This window comes from Hordeum vulgare, chromosome 1H (genome assembly GCF_904849725.1).
Source record: "Hordeum vulgare subsp. vulgare chromosome 1H, MorexV3_pseudomolecules_assembly, whole genome shotgun sequence".
In the NCBI taxonomy this organism is placed as follows: domain Eukaryota; kingdom Viridiplantae; phylum Streptophyta; class Magnoliopsida; order Poales; family Poaceae; genus Hordeum; species Hordeum vulgare.
In genome coordinates, this window is record NC_058518.1 from 431,993,038 (window position 1) to 432,011,904 (window position 18,867).

The 18,867-nt window shown below is 42.7% G+C and overlaps 1 protein-coding gene across 1 annotated transcript; it reads right to left on the minus strand.

Moving 5' to 3' along the window:
- Window positions 1-476: 476 nt before the first annotated feature.
- Window positions 477-6,877, minus strand: LOC123442913 (26S proteasome regulatory subunit RPN13). Its single transcript, XM_045119097.1, has 14 exons — window positions 6,565-6,877; window positions 5,498-5,547; window positions 4,999-5,091; window positions 4,810-4,869; window positions 4,510-4,548; window positions 4,335-4,409; window positions 4,179-4,245; window positions 4,042-4,111; window positions 3,167-3,285; window positions 3,054-3,077; window positions 2,885-2,976; window positions 2,738-2,815; window positions 2,582-2,636; window positions 477-898 (listed from the first exon to the last, which is right to left on the minus strand). Exons 2-14 carry the CDS (start codon window positions 5,519-5,521, stop codon window positions 774-776), a joined length of 921 nt encoding a protein of 306 aa, XP_044975032.1. The 5' UTR covers window positions 5,522-5,547; window positions 6,565-6,877; the 3' UTR covers window positions 477-773.
- Between the last annotated feature and the right edge of the window lie 11,990 nt (window positions 6,878-18,867).

Sequence of the window (18,867 nt, forward strand, 5' to 3'; positions counted from 1 at the left end):
GTAAAATAAATCCAAATGTTTTACACATACATTTTCAGCCAAGTTCTTATGCGGACTTTGACTTGACGTGCAGACAATGTACTACAGTACATTATAAGGATCAACATACATGACCATGAGCCAACAAGAAACTACAATTATTAAGGCCAAAAGGAACATCTTCGCGGACCACACTCCTGTGTTATCTGATATTCATTCAACGGAGACCAAGGCCAACTAAAGGGAGCACAGGCATAGCTCAGAATATAAATTACTCCCTCCGTCCCAAAATAAATGTCTTAAACTTAGTATAATTTTGTAATAGAGATAGTACAAAGTTAAAACAGTTATTTTGGGACAGACGGAGCATATGAATATATATTCATGTCGCACAACGATACCATAGAGCTAGTACAGAGTTGAAACAGTTATTTTGGGACAGACAGAGCATATGTATTCATGTCGCACAACATGTATTCATGTCGCACAACGGTACCAGCTAGAACCTCAGAAGCATTTTTGAAAATATATCCATGTCACGCAATTGTACCAACCGAAACCTATGGAAGCATTTTTTAGAATACTCAAGTCACGACACGGAATCAACTGGTAAATATGGAAGCGACTGAAAGCATCTAAAATTCACAGCCAAAATAGTATCTAGATTCGGAGGGGGTGCCAAATAAAACGTCCTGTGCTTTGCGTGCCATCAGATTTAAAAATTGATACTTTCCACCGCAGATGACGGCATGAGCAACTCACATCAAGGCTACAGCCCTAGGTGCGCCCCGCAATCAACTCTCGTCCATGGGATCATTTCCACCATCTTTCTTGGTCTTTGAATCATTGCCTCCATCTGTACAAGCGTTTGCCACGGAGTCTTCCAATGCCTCCAGGAACGAAGCAACTGTGAATTTATCTGTCAGAAACACAACAACAAAAAAGAATTTTAGTTTTCAAAGAAGCAACTTTGATATCCTAAGCAGTACTCCCTCTGTAAACTCTTATAAGACGTCTTATAAAAGTTTATAGAGGGGGTACCAATAATGATCCCCCAACAGTAACTAGATTAAGCGTCTCAGACATGGGATCTAACTCCAATTTCAAAACTTGCACAGAACCACTTTAAAGGTTCAGATACTAGCATCATGGACGGTTCATGGTTGGCATCTGCCAGTGAAATAAAACTCTTATTCTTTGCAATGGTCATTTCCACAGTAAAGCTAAAGTAAACCATAGACAACAACTCCTAGATGACAGACATCCACACGGAACAAGGTAAAACTGTTCTAATGCTTTTCCAGAAAACCCAAAGAATAAAGCTACTGAAACGTACCCAAAAGAGTAGCTATGCTACACGGGTTTGTAATTAACTCATCATGCACTTTGCATTGCTAAATGTTAGAGCCATGTGAAGAAGTCTCCAACCAAAGCGCTACATCAATGGGCTACTTTTAACCGTTGGATCATATGGTAAAAAGAAAAATGGCCTAAAAGCATGGAGACAAAGGTTTGGTTGCCTTCCACAATCTACCATACTTTTGTGCCACAAGAGGTAGGTCATAGTTTTTTAGGTCGCCAAATTAGTAGTCACACTTGAGGCAAAAGTTGGCCAGAATACGAGTCTTATGACAAATGGGTAAGATGTTAAGAAAGTGTGTAGCTATAACTGTGGCTACGACTAAACATAACAATTTTGTCTGAGTAACAGTTGGCGGAAAAGCAAACATGCCCTTGAAAAACACAGGCCCATCAAAACCGAACCCCTATCACCTCTCTAGTACATTTCAACCATCATCTACTTGTCATCCAACAAGTGGGAGCACAGGAGTAGAAAAAAAGAAGTAAACAAAAGAGTAAAATACACTGGAGATCCTAAAAGTATTCCAAGTGTGTCAAGTAGGTCCTAAAAGTTTGAAACCGTTCACCGCGGGTCCTAAATGTGTATAAATCGTTCACTACAGGTCCTAAAAGTATACCAAGTGTGACAAGTAGGTCCTAAAAGTCACGGGTAAAATACACATATAGGACCTGCGGTGAACGACTCCAAACTTTTAGGACCTACTTGACACACTTGAAATACTTTTAGGACCTCCGGTGTATTTTACTCTAAACAAAATAAAGTCTTTTCAAACTAAAAGTATGTACTATAGTCATCTCGTGCCCAAACTATCTTTTATATATTTTTTATGGGGACGCCATGGTAAAAACAGATATAAGAACTTCCTCACCCTGAATACATTTTCCCCACTCCCCACTGTAAATTATATAGGATGGTGGCACAAGCATTTGCAAAGTTCATAATACATGCACGCATAACTTTTGTTGCTTATTCATTTCTAAACTAAGACTATAGAAGAATGCTACTCCCTCCGTAAATATAAGTCTTTTAAGAGATTTCACTAGGAGACCACATACAGAGCAAAATAAATGAATCTATATTTTAAAGTATGTCTATATACATCCGTATGTAGTCTTTTAGTGGAACCTCTAAAAAGACTTATATTTAGGAACGGAGGGAGTACATCCTATCTATAACAAAACCATTTATAGGGCATATAAATGAGAAGTTCAGTTGCAGACAGGGAACATAAAAGGTTACATTTACTAGGGTCCACTCCAAATTGAGCAAGATCTATTTGGCCAGTCTGCAGCACCTGCAAAACAAGCAAACATCATTATCAGAGTCACTCTTGAAACACCATCAGACACATAGATGTGCAGCAGAAAGAGGAAAGAGGGGTAACTTATAACTAACATGAGTAAAAGCATCCAGTTGCTGTCGCAAAGGAGGACTTTGCAGCAGCTCAAGAATATCACCAGCAGTCCAAGAACCCTGCAATCGAGCAGTTACAGAATGAGTACAGGGTTCAGTGAACTGAAAGCAAGGACAACCAATACAAACCTCCGGAAGATGTGATGCCAACTGTTCAATGGGCAAAGTTTCAATTAGTGGCAATATCAAATCAGGCTTCAAGATGTCTCCTAGTCTCAATCCTGTCACAAGCAAGCCAACATAATGAAACAGAAAGCAGGCCATAGACAAAAGCACATTCATTCAGAATGTCACTTACCAGCATCAGGATCTGCCGTAGCATCTGAAATTGCCAGGAGAATGGACGTAAGCATTTCAGAAGCAAGTCAAACAAGTCAACATACAGAAAAGGACATGGTTTTTAGCTCATACCAGATGGCTGTATAGAGCTCAATATTCTCTGAAGGTCAGCCAGTCGTACAGGTCCAGCGGCAGAAGTCACTTCACCAGCCATATCAGCGGTCATGCTCTGATCAACTAAATTCCCAGCTCTGAATATACAAGGAAGAAAGAAAAAAACAGCAAGGGCATAGTGTTAGCAATTTGGCAGCAGCGCCCAAAAGTCGATACTTGTGTGTGCTTAGTACACCATGCAACTGTAAAGCATACAGGTGTGCAAATCAGATGTATTAACAACCTAGCATGGAAATGAAGCTTGTAAAATCGAGATTACGAAACTTCATATATGCCACACAAGAAACAATAAGGCAATATTCTGATAGATATAATTACAAAAATATCACAGTATTAATGAGAACAGCGAAATATAGATTAAAAAAATCAGCACGGCAATGGCGGCAATATCTTGTATGTGACATAGCAACAAATATACTTAGTTCAGTTTAGCCATACATCCATCTGGTGATATGATTTCCATCTGAAAATCAAGATTAATACTCCATTTGGCATTGCAGTGGGGATTATGATAATCTCATTTGGTTGAAACGCTTTTAGGCTAGTTTCTTTTCCTTAATCAAGTTGCAGACAAATAATAGTACTGTCTTAGGGAATCTATTAAATGAAATGAAATGCAAGGAGATGATAACTGAATAACAGAATCTATCTAAGTTCAATCTGATTTAGTGAATATCGTAGAAGACAAAACTTTTTCAGAGCAAAAACAACCACCACAAAACGAACTAAATACACAACCATCTAAAAGTTGACTTGGCTGCCCAGTGCATTGCAAAGGCTGAAGAAAATAATGTGCTCAGACAGCATCAGATCTAGCATTTCATTTCACATACCTGGAAGAGATGTCATCATCAGCTGTATCTTCGTGTGACATTTCTGCTTCAATAGAAATTGCATCGCCATCTGCGCAACCGTATAACTTAAGACATGATCACAGTTGAGAGTTAGGAACCAAACGATCAAAGCATACCCAAGGGCCGATTTATGTAGGCATTAACTTGGCGGCATATCTGCGAGTCCCCATCAGCATTTGTCTCCTGCATAATAAAGAGCACAATGGAAGTCAGCTGTTAGAGAGTGGGAAGGGTAATGGTTTTCACAACAGAGTTCTTTACATCTAACTGACCTGCATCCATAGGAAGAATTTCCTGCTATCATGCCTGAACTTCAAGATGTACACCCTTCCAGAAGATTCTGCTACCTAATGACATGAGCCAATGTTGATCACTGAAGTTCCATAGTTCGCTAAAGTAATCTTTGAGAGCATATCAAACTTGAATATATATACTTCGTATATATACCTTCTCAAAGACAGCCTCATCAGGGAAGACAATTTGATCCTGAGAGAAATGGAATCAAGGATAGACAGAAGACAGAGCTACAGTATCTTCAGAAATATAATAGAATGTGAAGCGGGACAAAATAGAGACACTTCCAAGTTTAAACATGAGTCCGTCAAGGACCTTGGGACTACAAACATATAAATAAATAATTTCTGCAAATTAAACTTTCAATCGGTTATCTATCAAACGACCAAGTTTAGCATTTATAAATTAAAATTAGTAAGAGATGTCTAAAACTGCATGCTCACAAGAGGATACATCTTCAACTATGTTTTGTCCACGGTCAAGCCACTGAAAATGAACCAAGCCTTCTTCACCCTACAAAAGAAGTGGATGTATAATTACACTGTAATAACCAATAAATATAAGAATATGTATATGCCTTGTAAACTGTGCTGACAATATATAAATTGTACTAGAGAGACATAGAAATGAGAGCATGCATACCTTTCCAATACGAACAAGCCCCTTGCGTGTGTCTGGGACCACCCGTGTTCCCTCAAGAGACATCTTACCAGCACGGAACTCACACATTATATCCTGAGAATGCATCAAAGGTACATCAATGAATAATAGAAACACGTCTTATTGTACGAATATAAAGACTAAAGAGAAACATTAGCACATTTTTCTTGAGAAAAAAGAGAGCATCCATATTCTGACTAATGACACATGTATCCGCAAGGGTTACGCATATATTCATACTTTACAAATCTAAGTGTCACGAAAATAGTTTTTGATATGTAGAGCAAATTGTTAATTATGCAATGTGACAGAATGTCAACTAAGAGTTTGGTATATTTGAGTTTGTCTCCCAAACACGATATCATGTGGTGCTTGTTCTCGGATAGAATAGACTAGTTATCCTACCAATTTTTGAAGAACAATACCCCAATCCATATCAGCAGTATTTGTAGAAACAACAAAAAGTGACGCTTAGCTTTACCTGGAGTGGTTCACTGCTCTCCATCGATGGCAGTACCCAACGAACAGGTCCTAAATTAGGAGAAAAAAGATAAGTACAGGATAACAACAAGTCTTGTATTCCAAATCAAATCAAGCGAGTGAGAACTGATAAGTAACATAAGCATTTGCTTGGCTTTCACTTCTAAGAAGAATTGAGCCTTGCCTTCCAATTGCAATGAAGATGAGGTATGGTAGACCAAAGTAACTGCTTTGGTACTTCGTGCATATCAAAACGAAAAGGTTCTAGATGCACTTGCTTACAGAGAACAAACTTTTGAAGAGATTAGCAGAAAAGCAGGTACAGCATATGGGCATGGCTATCCACATTCCATGGTATTTGCGTCTTCAATCTCTGATAGTCTAAGACAGAAACATTCTATAGAGCATCTAAACATTGGTTGCTGAGCCATCAATCTATGTTTGTGACCAACTACTAGGAAAAACATTGCTGTTTGTTTGTTCCTTGATAGAAGTACGGATGCTATCATTCAACAATTGTCTCTCTCTTAAGATAGTATACACAAACAGAAAAAAGAAGCACTTGTCATTATAAGCTGATATGAGCAATTTTTGCCAGTAGAATGATAGGTAGTATATCTCAAGATTGACTCCTAGCTATATCATTATCAACCATACAGCTTACAGCCAATTGTTATCCTCAAGGTGTATTCCCTAGCTGTAATCATGCAAGCACACATTACAACAACTAAACCGGCTCCTCTCGCAATTGGTTGTTGTCATTTTCTTGCCAAATCATTCATCTAAACAAATAAAAACATATCGATGTTTCATCTTTGAAGATAATAATGGCAAACTTGATAGAGAATGAAACGAAATTCCACCATTTGCACAATCAGATTCCCCAAACGTACACAATGCTGCACATACAGACAATAACAGATGTCTATCGATTTCCGCAATATAAACAAAGTGTGATCTACTTCCTGCAGACATAGAAAAACATACACGAAAAAAAAATAGCAGCGAGCCGGGGTTTTTTTGGGGGGGGGGGGGGGGGGGGGGGGGGGGGGCAGAGGTGAGCTTCACCTTCTCGCTATAGGCGGGCGATGTAGCAGAGGGGCAGTGGAGGTCGGCGAGGGAGGCGCTCCCCGCGGTTGAGGTAGAAGAGGGAGAGGCAGGATACGGTGTGACGTCGGGGACGGAGCAGGCGTGGAGGCGGAGACGGAACCGGAGCGGAGGTTCGCGACGGCGACGGCGACGGCGACGGGGCGGCGTTCGACAACCGACGGGGCGGCAGCGGCGTGGGGACTCGCGGGGCGGCGAGAGAGGGGCGAGAGATTAGGGTGACAGATGGGAGTCGGGGCGAGAGAGGGGGTGGGGGTAGTCCTATGGTATGATAACCCTAGCGAAGAACATCTAAAAACACCCGTAAAAAAGAACAACTAGAAACTTCAATCCAGAAAAGCTCAAAATTGAGATTCAAAATTCTTAGGTATTGGGGTGGTTTCTAATTGATGAAAAAAAATAAACACAAAAATATTGGATGACAATACACATATGACGTTTTCTCGGGTAAACTGAACATTCAAAAATTACTAAAAGAGATAAATTTATGTTGTTGAGGATTTGTCATGTTCTAAAGTAATTTTTGCCATGTTGTACTAAACATTGTTAGAATATTGTCATGATGTAACAAGTAATTGCCATGATTAGAGCATGAAGAATTGTTAGCCTAAAAAATGATGAAAATTGTCATGCTCACGATTTGAAATGCTGGCTTGAGAGAATTGTCATGATGCATCAACATGAAAAGATGAAAATTGTTATACTTTAAAAATATAAATTATGGTCCCAAATGTGTTAATTGCCATCACGAGAGAAACATTTACTATCGTCAGCTCGCAGTTCGTCAATCGGATTTTTAACATTCCAAAAAATGTTTTTTAAATCTCATGCTCCTTGCATTCTTCACTTCCATTTCCATAATTCAAACTAATTAAACACAACTCAAACAAAAAGTTAATCCTACTCACATAATGAAACATTATAAAAGTCAAGCCCTCCTACAATATACAAGCATGACTAAACAATGAACATAATTAGAACATAAACTTAATCATGTAGTCCAAGTGTAGGCATACTCCTCGTCGGACAAAATGTCAATGATGTCTTCCTTTGCATCTAGCTCCTCATATATCGCCTCCTCGTCGGCGAGATCCTCCTAGAGCTCGTCCTAAGACTCGTCGTGGGTGTCCATTATAGCTCGCAGGTAGCATTGTCCTCGCAACAGACGAGCTTTTATGTGCTAGAAGGATCCGATTGTGCAACACTCCTTGGCGGTGCATTGCTTGCAGCGGCAAGCTCCAAGCAAAGAGCCTTCCATTAGGTAAATGATATCTCCAACGTATCTATAAATTTTATATTAATAACTGCTATTATATTATCACTTTTTATGGCTTCTATATCATTTTATATTATTTTTCTTGGCTAACTTATTAATATAGTATCCAATGTCAGTTCATGTTCTTTTGTTTATTTTTGGTTTCACATAAAATCCATATTTAGGAAGGTTCAAATACGATGCCAATTTTTAACAATTTTTTCTAGACAATAAAGAACCCTAGAAGCTTCGGGAGAGGTTGATACGTCTCCAACGTATCGATAGATTTTTATTGTTCTATGTTATTATATTAATAATTTTGTATGCTTTTTATGCAATTATATGCTATTTTATATCTTTTTTGAAAACTAACTTATTAACCCAGCGCAAGTGTCGGTTGCTATTTTCCTCGTGTTTTGGGTTTTCAGAAAATCAGTATCAAACGGAGTCCAAACGCTACGAAACTTTTTGATATTTTTTTATAGATCAAGCGAGGACCTGGAAGCTTCGAAGGGAGACCAGACGATACACGAGGAGATGGCAAGGTAATAAGGCGCGCCTTGATGCCTTGTGGGCCTCACGTGGCTCCATCTGACCTAATTTCGCCTTCATAAACTCTCTAAAATCCTGAAACCAATAGAGAACCACCCGAAACACTTTTTCCATCGCCGCAAGTTTCTGTTTCAATGGGAGGCCATCTCGAGACCTTTTTCGGTGCCTTGACGGAGGGGAAATCGACCACAGACGGCATCTACATCAGCCTTGCTGCCTTCATGATGATGTGTGAGTAGTTAACCACAGACCTACGGGTCCATAACTAGTACCTAGATGGTTTCTTCTCCCTCTTTGATATTCAATACAAAGTTTGTCGCGATTCTCATGGTGATCTATTTGATGTAATCTTCTTTGTGTTGTGTTTGTTGAGATCCGATGAATTGTGGGTTTATGATCAGATTATTCATGAATATATATTGAGTCTTCCCTAAAAGAAATATGCATGATTGTTATAGCTTCGTATTTCTGTGTGATCTATCGGTTTGTGACAGTGTCCTGGACTAAGGAGTCCTAACCTAGTCGGCCCAAGCTCCTCGTATCGGGCCGAGGGGCCCTCCGTCCTCTCAAGATAAACTCCGGAGGTTGCACGATAGAACGTGATCGAGATTGCATCTACCGAAGGCTTGACGTATACTTTGTTGGGCCCGTGAGACTGGGGTATTTAGGCACGTCTTCCTGCGACCCTAGACACGGTGCACGCCGCACGGCCAACACGGCCCACCGTTGGGCCTCATGGACAAGGTCCTCTCGAGGGCCCCCATCGCGCGAGGCGCCAGTCAGCAAGCCTCGTGAGGAGCCGCGTGAAACCCCCCTCACGAGGTCGCCCCCCGAGGTTGCCCCCGAAGCCTTCACGGGGCGGACTGGTCACGGAAGGCCCAGCAGGGTTGCGCGACCCCACGTCTTCACATTGGTGATGCTCGCCACGCCGAGCAGCATGGGGAGTCGTGCCAGCAGGCGCGGACAGTAAGGCTTTCCTCTTTTGTGCTAGGGAGCAGGGCCATCCCGTTGGCTCCCAATGTAATCTCCAAAGGTTTCTAGTTTGGTGCAAGAAGACCGAATATATGGCACATCAGGATGAAGGTCATCCCTGAGCCTATCGACGTTTTCATGACAGGAAGCTTTGGCGGGTGAAGATGCAGGCGAAGACCACTTTAGACAGGATAGGTCGCAGTCGTGTCCCCTTTCAAATTTGGTCGTTGTGGTGACCCTTCTCGTCATGTGTTTTCAGGGGAAGAGGGTCGGGGCCAGTATAAGAGAGGGCATGCGGCCACCGTAGTAGGGGGCGGCCCCAAAGCTAGCAAGAACACACATTTGTACTCTCTCTCACTCTCGATCAATCCAGACAAACAGGAGTAGGGTTTTACACTACAAGGTGGCCCAAACCTGGGTAATTGTCGTGTCCCCGGTTCTTCTTCCTTAGCTCGAACATGCGGAGTGTCGCTGTGGTGTTGCACTATAAAGTATAGCAGGAGAGCATGCGCACCCAGACTTCGAACCTCGTGGGTCCCCGGAGCCTCGATTCTGACATTTAGCGCGGTAGATATGAAAAGACCTCGATGACGCCTAGAGGGGGGGTGAATAGGCTATTTAAAAACTTCTTCGGATTTGGCTTGAAACTAATGCGGAAATAAACTAAGAGGGTACTTGTCAAGCACAAATCCTAAATGCACTAGGCACTGCAACGTGTATCAACAACACGATCTACCAAGATGGACACAATACAGTTACTAACAAGCACAAGTAAGTTACACAAACTTACTTGAGCTATATCACACGACAAGTAGGTGAAACAACACAAGATACTAGATCACACTATATCACACGATATATCAAAGGCTGCAAGTATGAACGTGTGGATATAGAGGGTATGCTTGAATGATTAATCTTGTACAAGAAATAGCCAACACAATATAATGAGCACAAACAATATGCAATGTATGTATGCTCAAGTAACACAAGTAAACCACAAGTAAAGAGTTAGGGTTAAGGATAACCAAGGTCACTGAGACGAAGATGTATCCCGATGTTCACTTCCTTGGAGGGAAGCTAGTCACCGTTAGAGAGGTGGATGTTACCACGAAGGCACACCAACTCCACGAAGGCTCACCCTATTCTCCCTTTGAGATAACACCACGAAGGCGTTTCTCAACTACTAGTGGTAAGCCTTTGAGGTGGCTTCCAAACCCTCACAAACTTTTCCGGGGGGTAATCACACGGATTGATTCCTCTCCAAAGAACTCCTACCGCTTAGGAGTCTCCAACCTCCAAGAGTAACAAGATCACGGGGAATGCTCAAAACTTGCTCAAATCTCAAATAGCTTGGGTTGAGAGGAGGAGAGGGAGACGATCTATCTTTTGATTGGAACAACTCTCAAAGGGGCTCACAAATGCTCTTGGGATCTAAGATTTGGTGTGAGCAAATGTGTGTGAGGTAGAAGTGTGTTCTTATGAGGATAAGGCTGTGTTGGGCAACCCTCTCACGAAGTGGGAGGGGGGTATTTATAGTGGGGAGAGAAAAACAGCCGTTGGGGACACTTTAAGTCACACAGGGTCCGGACGTCCGACAGTTTCCGGAAGTCCGGGCGTCCACGAGGGGTCGGACGTCCGACAGGGGTCGGTCGTCCGAGGCCTGTAGATATCACTGAAAATACTGTGAAGTGAACAGCGACCGGACGTCCGGAGAAGGCCGGAAATCCGAGTTATTTGACTCAACTTCTTCTGGTGGGAGGTTCCGGATTTCCGAAAGGGGACGGACGTCCGGCCTCGGACGTCCGGAGGGAGCCGGAAATCCGAGTTATAGAGCTCATGTTCTTCTGGTGCAGGGCTCCGGATTTCCGAAGCTGGTCGGTCGTCCGACCCTTGACCGGCCCTCAGACGTCCGGAGGGAGCCGGAAGTCCGAGTTATATGGCTCAAGTTTCTCTGGTGCATAGTTCCGGAATTCCGAAGCTGGTCGGATATCCGGGCCTCGGACGTCCGGAGGGAGCCAGAAGTCCGAGTTATATGGCTCTAATTTCTCTGGTATAGGATTCTGGATTTCCGAAGCAGTCGGTCGTCCGGCCCTCGGACGTCCGGAGGAAGCCGGATGTCCGAGGCACTGGTTCTGTTTTCAGATAACAGCAGAGCAGTGGAGATGTGGTATGAGCAGAACAGTGGAGATGTAGTTTGAGCAAGTTCATCGCAAAACCTGTGATCCCCTCTTAATAGTGCGGCATCCCTAAAGACTCAAGAATAATAAAAGGGGTACTGATGATCCATACTTGAGTGTATACTTTTATTCGCTGATCATCACTCCGCACAACTAACGTCAAAGGAACTGATACCTTTGAGTTAGCCCTTTCACTTGAGCTTGATGTTGTTGTTCCTTCTTGGCTCAAGTTGAAAGCAAGACATGATGAAGTCTTCAAGTAGCTCTCCCATACACAATGTGGAAAGCCTAGCTTATGTATTCATCTTCATTTGTCCACCATGTGAACATCCTCAAGAATCAAGCATGTAGTGCTCAGGAATGCTTATCTTGATCTTGTCCTTGTTAGCACATGAGCTTGTCCTTATCAACACATGATCATTAACAATAGTTTCAATGATATATTTGTGTTGATCCACTTGAACTTGCACACCACAATCTTGATGACGATCGCCACATGACGTCATCCTTCATGGGTTGTATGAGATCTTCCTTTTGACGCAAGCCCATGGAAGCACACCTAACCCCCACATAGGACTCTCACAAAGACCATGGGTTAGTACACAAACACGTAATGGACAATGCTTACCATACCATGGGATCACTTGATTCCTCTCGGTACATCTTATACGCTTTGTGTGTTGATCATCTTGATTTACTCTTTGTCTAAGATCTTGATCAACCTAGTGTATCTATGACCATTCTTTGGATAATACCTTGAATAACATCTTGGTCATCATATAAACTCCTTGAACCCAACAGATGGACTTCAAGAAGTGCCTATGGACAAATCCTATAAATATAACTTAAGGCAACCATTAGTCCATAGGAATTGTCATCAATTACCAAAACCACATATGGAGATATATGCTCTAACAATCTCCCCCATTTTGGTAATTGAAGACAACCACTTCAAGAGAGTTATATAAGGAAATAAGCATAACCAAGCGCACACATACAAGGTAATAATGCATGTGTGCAAGATGTAAATGCTTACGCAATAAAAGCAAAACCTTCTAAGCATATCCAAAGTAAACTCTCTAAACGTCTCCCCCATTGGCATCGATTGCCAAAATGGACGAAAAGTTTAGAAAGCCAATATAGTAGGTGGTCCTCCAAAAAGTGTGTACTTCTCAGCAAATGAGTGCAGAAAAATACACAAATACAATGATAAGTAGTTGGAGGAAAACAAACTATATTGAGGACCCAAAGATTGCAAATAAAAGGATCGTATGCCACAAAAACATACAAAGATAGAGGTAAGCAATCAAAAGATTCCAGATGGAACAAACAATCATATGGTTCTTCGAGCCACATGAATAAATGATATTATGATAAAGGCAACATAGTGCTTTATCAAAAACTAGAGAAGCTCCCCATGATTTGTGCACAAATATGAGATTTTTGTATCTGACACAGGTGCACAAAAAAGGATCGTTGCTCCCCCAGAATTTATAAAAACACACAACGAGTGCAAGAAGATAGATGAGACAATAAGCATATCAATTGCACAAAACAAATGGTTGAGCAACATGTAAAAGAAACAACTTAAGAATAGGCTCAACCAAAGTAATGTGTGTGAGTCATGGCAAAGCACTTGAGAAGACTAAGATAAGGATGAGCATTACTCATCAACATAGTCTTGATGAAATGAGATACAAAGTGCAAGACATATCATTCCCACACACACATACTAGAAAATGGGTTCACAAGCTTACTAATAAACAAAATAAGAACCAACGCTTGTGACAACCCATTGTGAAGATAGAAAGTAAGAACCTTGTCAAGAGGAGAGATACTAATTGAAATGGCAAAACCCTCATCAAGACAAGCATGAGGAAAAATAATCTTCACGGCCAAAGAGTGCATCAAGATGTAGGAAAATAAGATACGCACTCAAAATAAAACTTTTCACAAAGCCCCCAAAATCTGAAAAGGAAATGCAATGATGATCGTGAAAGAAAATAGGATATTAATTAGAGATGTAACTTCTCTCATGTGTAAAAAGATTCTAAGTAGAAGACAATCATGATGATATATATCCACAAAGAAGGATGTACACACGAAATGGTTACAAGAAGGAACAAACTAGATATCCAAAAGGAAGTCATAAATATATCAGTGAGATCCGTTGCTTGGAAGCATAGCACATGGCCTAATATTTTCTTATTGTACAATATGAACTTCCAACATACGAACATCAAAGACATCCCAACTAGTAGTAAGACATCATCGTTCGGATGCTTTGAGAAAGCAAACAAGTACTACGAGAACAAATCAAGAGATTCATGCCATGATGCAACCTGGAAAAGAAAAGACAGGTTGGGTCCTTTGCAAGAAAAGAATGCATGAAGTGGATACTTGTTACCGAGACAACATTGGATTGATGTAGTAGATAGTTGTTCTTTGATCATCCTAACTTGGCTCCAATAATCACATGGTCTCAACATCTTCCTTATAGGTGAGCCGAGCATCCAATGCATCTCCAGTTGTTCCTGGAACAACAAAACAAACAAAATGGTGCCCAAACTCATTGGGACCAAAGAGTTAGAAAACCAGCAATACATAGGACAAACTCCACATACATATGTGCATATAGATATGAATTTGAATTTCATGCACACTCTAGCCAATTTATGACAAGGTGGAGTTTCCCCTATATATTGGGTCAAAGAAGGAAAGCAAGCAAAAGAAGTTGTATATAGTAGCTATGGACTTCAAGAAGTGCCTATGGACAAATCCTATAAATATAACTTAAGGCAACCATTAGTCCATAGGAATTGTCATCAATTACCAAAACCACATATGGAGATATATGCTCTAACAAGATAGGGGTGTGTCGTCGCTCTCGAGCACCGTCTCGGCTTCACCTTCGCGAGCCACATGGCTGACGCCTGCTGCGCCCGCACCGAACATCAGCCGGTTCACGCCCCCCCTGGGTCGTGCCCAGAGACCGCAGCGGTCGTCTTCACCCATCCGGCGCCAAGCTGGAGGTCGTGTGGCCCATCAAGAGCTCACGGTGCCCCATCACCCTCGACCTCAAGGACGGCTCCGAGCATGCCTTCTCCGCGGGCGCACTCCCCATGCTCTGCGCCTCCATCATCGACAATTTTACGGTCGCCAAGACCCTCATCGACGAGAACGCCAACCTCAATGTGTTCTCTATCAGGGCCTTCAAGGCACTCAAGGTGACTTATGACCAGTTGACGCCCACCACGCCATAGTCGATGGTGACTGACGGCTCTACCAGTCCCTCGGGGCAGATCCGCCTTCCCGTCACCTTCGGCACACGTTGCAACTACAGCAACAAGCTCGTCGACTTTGACGTCGCATGCATCAGCCGGTTTTGTGATGTCTACTACGCAACCTTCTTCTTGTAGACGTTGTTGGGGCTCCAAGTGCAGAGGTTTGTAGGACAGTAGCAATTTTCCCTCAAGTGGGTGACCTAAGGTTTATCAATCCGCGGGAGGCGTAGGATGAAGATGGTCTCTCTCAAGCAACCCTGCAACCAAATAACAGAGTCTCTTGTGTCCCCAACACACCCAATACAATGGTAAGTTATATAGGTGCACTAGTTCAGCGAAGAGATGGTGAAACAAGTGCAATATGGATGGTAGATATGGGTTTTTGTAATCTGAAATTACAAAAACAGCAAGGTAACTAGTAACAAAAGTGAGCACGAACGGTATTGCAATGCGTGGAAACAAGGCCTAGGGTTCATACTTTCACTAGTGAAGTTCTCTCAACAAAGATCACATAATTGGATCATATAACTAGCCCTCAGCATGCAACAAAGAGTCACTCCAAAGTCACTAATAGCGGAGAACAAACGAAGAGATTATTGTCGGGTACGAAACCACCACAAAGTTATTCTTTCTGATCGATCTATTCAAGAGTCCGTAGTAAAATAACATGAAGCTATTCTTTCCGTTCGATCCATCATAGAGTTCGTACTAGAATAACACCTTAAGATACATATCAACCAAGACCCTAATGTCACCTAGATACTCCATTGTCACCTCAAGTATCCGTGGGCATGATCATACGATATGCATCACATAATCTCAGAATCATCTATTCAACCAACACATAGAACTTCAAAGAGTGCCCCAAAGTTTCTACCGGAGAGTCAAAACGTCTGCCAACCCCTATGCATAGGTTCCCAATGTCACGAACCCGCAAGTTGATCACCAAAACATACATCGAGTACTCACATGAATCAAACGTGTGCCAACCCATATGCATAGGTTCCCAATGTCACAAACCCGCAAGTTGATCACCGCAGATAGACACGTGCAAGACATACATCAAGTGTTCTCAAAGACTCAATCCGACAAGATAACTTCAAAGGGGAAACTCAATTCATTACAAGAAGGGAGAGGGGGAAGAACATCATAAGATCCAACTATAGTAGCAAAGCCCGCGGTACATCGAGATCAAGACATCTCAAGAACATGAGAGAGAGAGAGATCAAACACATAGCTACTGGTACATACCCTCAGCCCTGAGGGTGAACTACTCCCTCCTTGTCATGGAGATTGCCGGGATGATGAAGATGGCCACCGGAGATGGATTCCCCCTCCGGCACGGTGCCGGAACGGGCTCCAGATTGGTTTTTGGTGGCTACAGAGGCTTGCGGCGGCGGAACTCCCGATCTAGGTTTCTTTCTGGGGGTTTCTGAATTTATAGGAATTTATGGCGGTGGAATTACGTCGGTTGGGCCCACGAGGAGGTCACAAGCCTGGTAGGTGCGGCCTAGGGGGGTAGTCGCGCCTCTCGGGCTTGTGACTCCCTCGTGGCTCTTCTGGCCTTCTTCCAAACCTTCGGGGGTCTCTTTTGGTCCAAAAAAAAATCATCGTAAAGTTTTATTCCATTTGGACTCCGTCTGAAAAAGGGTAAAAAACACGGAAAAAACAGAAACTGGCACTTGGCACTGAGTTAATAGGTTAGTCCCAAAAAAGATATAAAATAGCATATTCATGCATATAAAACATCCAAAGTTGACAAGATAATAGCATGGAACCATCAAAAATTATAGATACGTTGGAGACGTATCAAGCATCCCCAAGCTTAACTCCTGCTCGTCCTCGAGTAGGGAAGTGATAAAGACTGAATTTTTGATGTGGAATGCTACCTAACATATTTGTCCTTCGTAACTTATTTCTTGTGGCATGAATGTTCATATCCGTAAGATTCAAAACAATAGTTTACTATTGACATGGAAACAATAATACTTCAAGCAAACTAGCAAAGTAATCATGAACTTTCGAAATAACAAGGCCAAAGAAAGTTATCCCTACAAAATCATATAGTCTGGCTATGCTCCATCATCCTCACACAACTAATTTAAATCATGCACAAACCCGGTATTGGCCAAGTAATTGTTTTCGCACTCTTACTTTCTCAAACCTTTTACAACTATCATGCAATACATGAGCGTGAGCCATGGATATAACACTATAGGTGGAATAGAGTGTGGTGGTGGTTGTGAGACAAAAAAGGAGGAGATGGTCACATTGACCCGACGTAGTAAAGGGCTATGGAGATGCCCATTAATAGATATCAATGTGAATGAGTAGGGATTGCCATACAAAGGATGCACTAGAGCTATAAGTATGTGTAAGCTCAAAAGGAGAACTAGTGGATGTGCATCCAACTTGCTTGCTCACGAAGACCTAGGGCAATTTGAGGAAGCCCATCATTGGAATATACAAGCCAAGTTATATAATAAAGATTCCCACTAGTATATGGTGGTGACAAAACGAGAGGCTCTCAATCATGAAGAACATGGTGCTATTAGAAGCACAAGTGTGGAAAAACATAGTAGCATTGTCCCTTCTCTCTTTTTCTCTTTTTTTATTTGGGCTCTTTGGCCTCTCTTTTTTCTCTCTTCTCTTTTTTTGGGCTCTTTGGCCTCTCCTTTTTTTCCTCACATGGGACAATGCTCTAATAATGACGATCATCACACTTTTATTTACTCACAGCTCAAAGCTCAGAACGATGATGACTCTATAGGAAATGCCTTCGGCAGTGTACCGGGATGTGCAACGATCTAGCTTGGCGTATGACGTTGAAACATCTCGCTAGCTATGTTACGATCATGCAATGGCAATATGAGAGTGATGACACAAGTCATGAGACGGAACAGTGGGAATTGCATAGCAATATATCTCGGAATGACTATGGAAATGCCATAGTAGGTAGGTATGGTGGCTGTTTTGAGGAAGGCATATGGTGGTTTTATTGGGGAACGCCGCATGAGAAACAAAAAAAAAATCCTACGCGGACGCAAACCTATCATGGTGATGTTCATCTACGAGGGGGATTTCAGATCTACGTACCCTTGTAGATCGCACAGCAGAAGCGTTAATAAACGCGGTTGATGTAGTGGAACGTCCTCATGTCCCTCGATCTGCCCCGCGAACCGTCCCGCGATCCGTCCCACGACCCGCTTCGATCTAGTGCCGAACGGACGGCACCTCCACGTTCAGCACACGTACAACTCGACGATGATCTCGGCCTTCTTGATCCAGCAAGAGAGATGGAGAGGTAGATGAGTTCTCCGGCAGCATGATGGTGCTCCGGAGGTTGGTGGTGATCTAATCTCAGCAGGGCTCCGCCCGAGCTTCGCAGAAACGCGATCTAGAGGAAAAACAGTGGAGGTATGTGGTCGGGCTGCCGTGGAAAAGTTGCCTCAAATCAGCCCTAAAACCTCTCTATATATAGGTGGGAGGGGAGGGGCCTTGCCTTGGGGCACAAGAGGCCCCAAGGGGGTCGGCCGAAGGGGGGGAGGAGGATTCCTCCTCCAATCCTAGTCCAACTAGGATTGGAAGGTGGAGTCCTTCCCTTCCTTCCCACTTCCCCTTTTTTTTCTCTTTGATTTTCTTATCTCATGCGCAGGGGCCTCTCTTGGCTTGCCCACCAGCCCACTAAGGGCTGGTGCGGCACCCCTAAGGCCTATGGGCTTCCCCGGGGTGGGCTGCCCCCCCCCCCCCAGTGAACATCCGGAACCCATTCGTCATTCCCGGTACATTCTCGGTAATTCTGAAAACCTTCCGGTAATCAAATGAGGTCATCCTATATATCAATCTTCGTCTCCGGATCATTCCGGAAACCCTCGTGACATCCGTGATCTCATCCGGGACTCCGAACAACATTCGGTAACCAACCATATAACTCAAATACGCATAAAACAACGTCGAACCTTAAGTGTGCAAACCCTGGGGGTTCGAGAACTATGTAGACATGACCGGAGGGACTCCTCGGTCA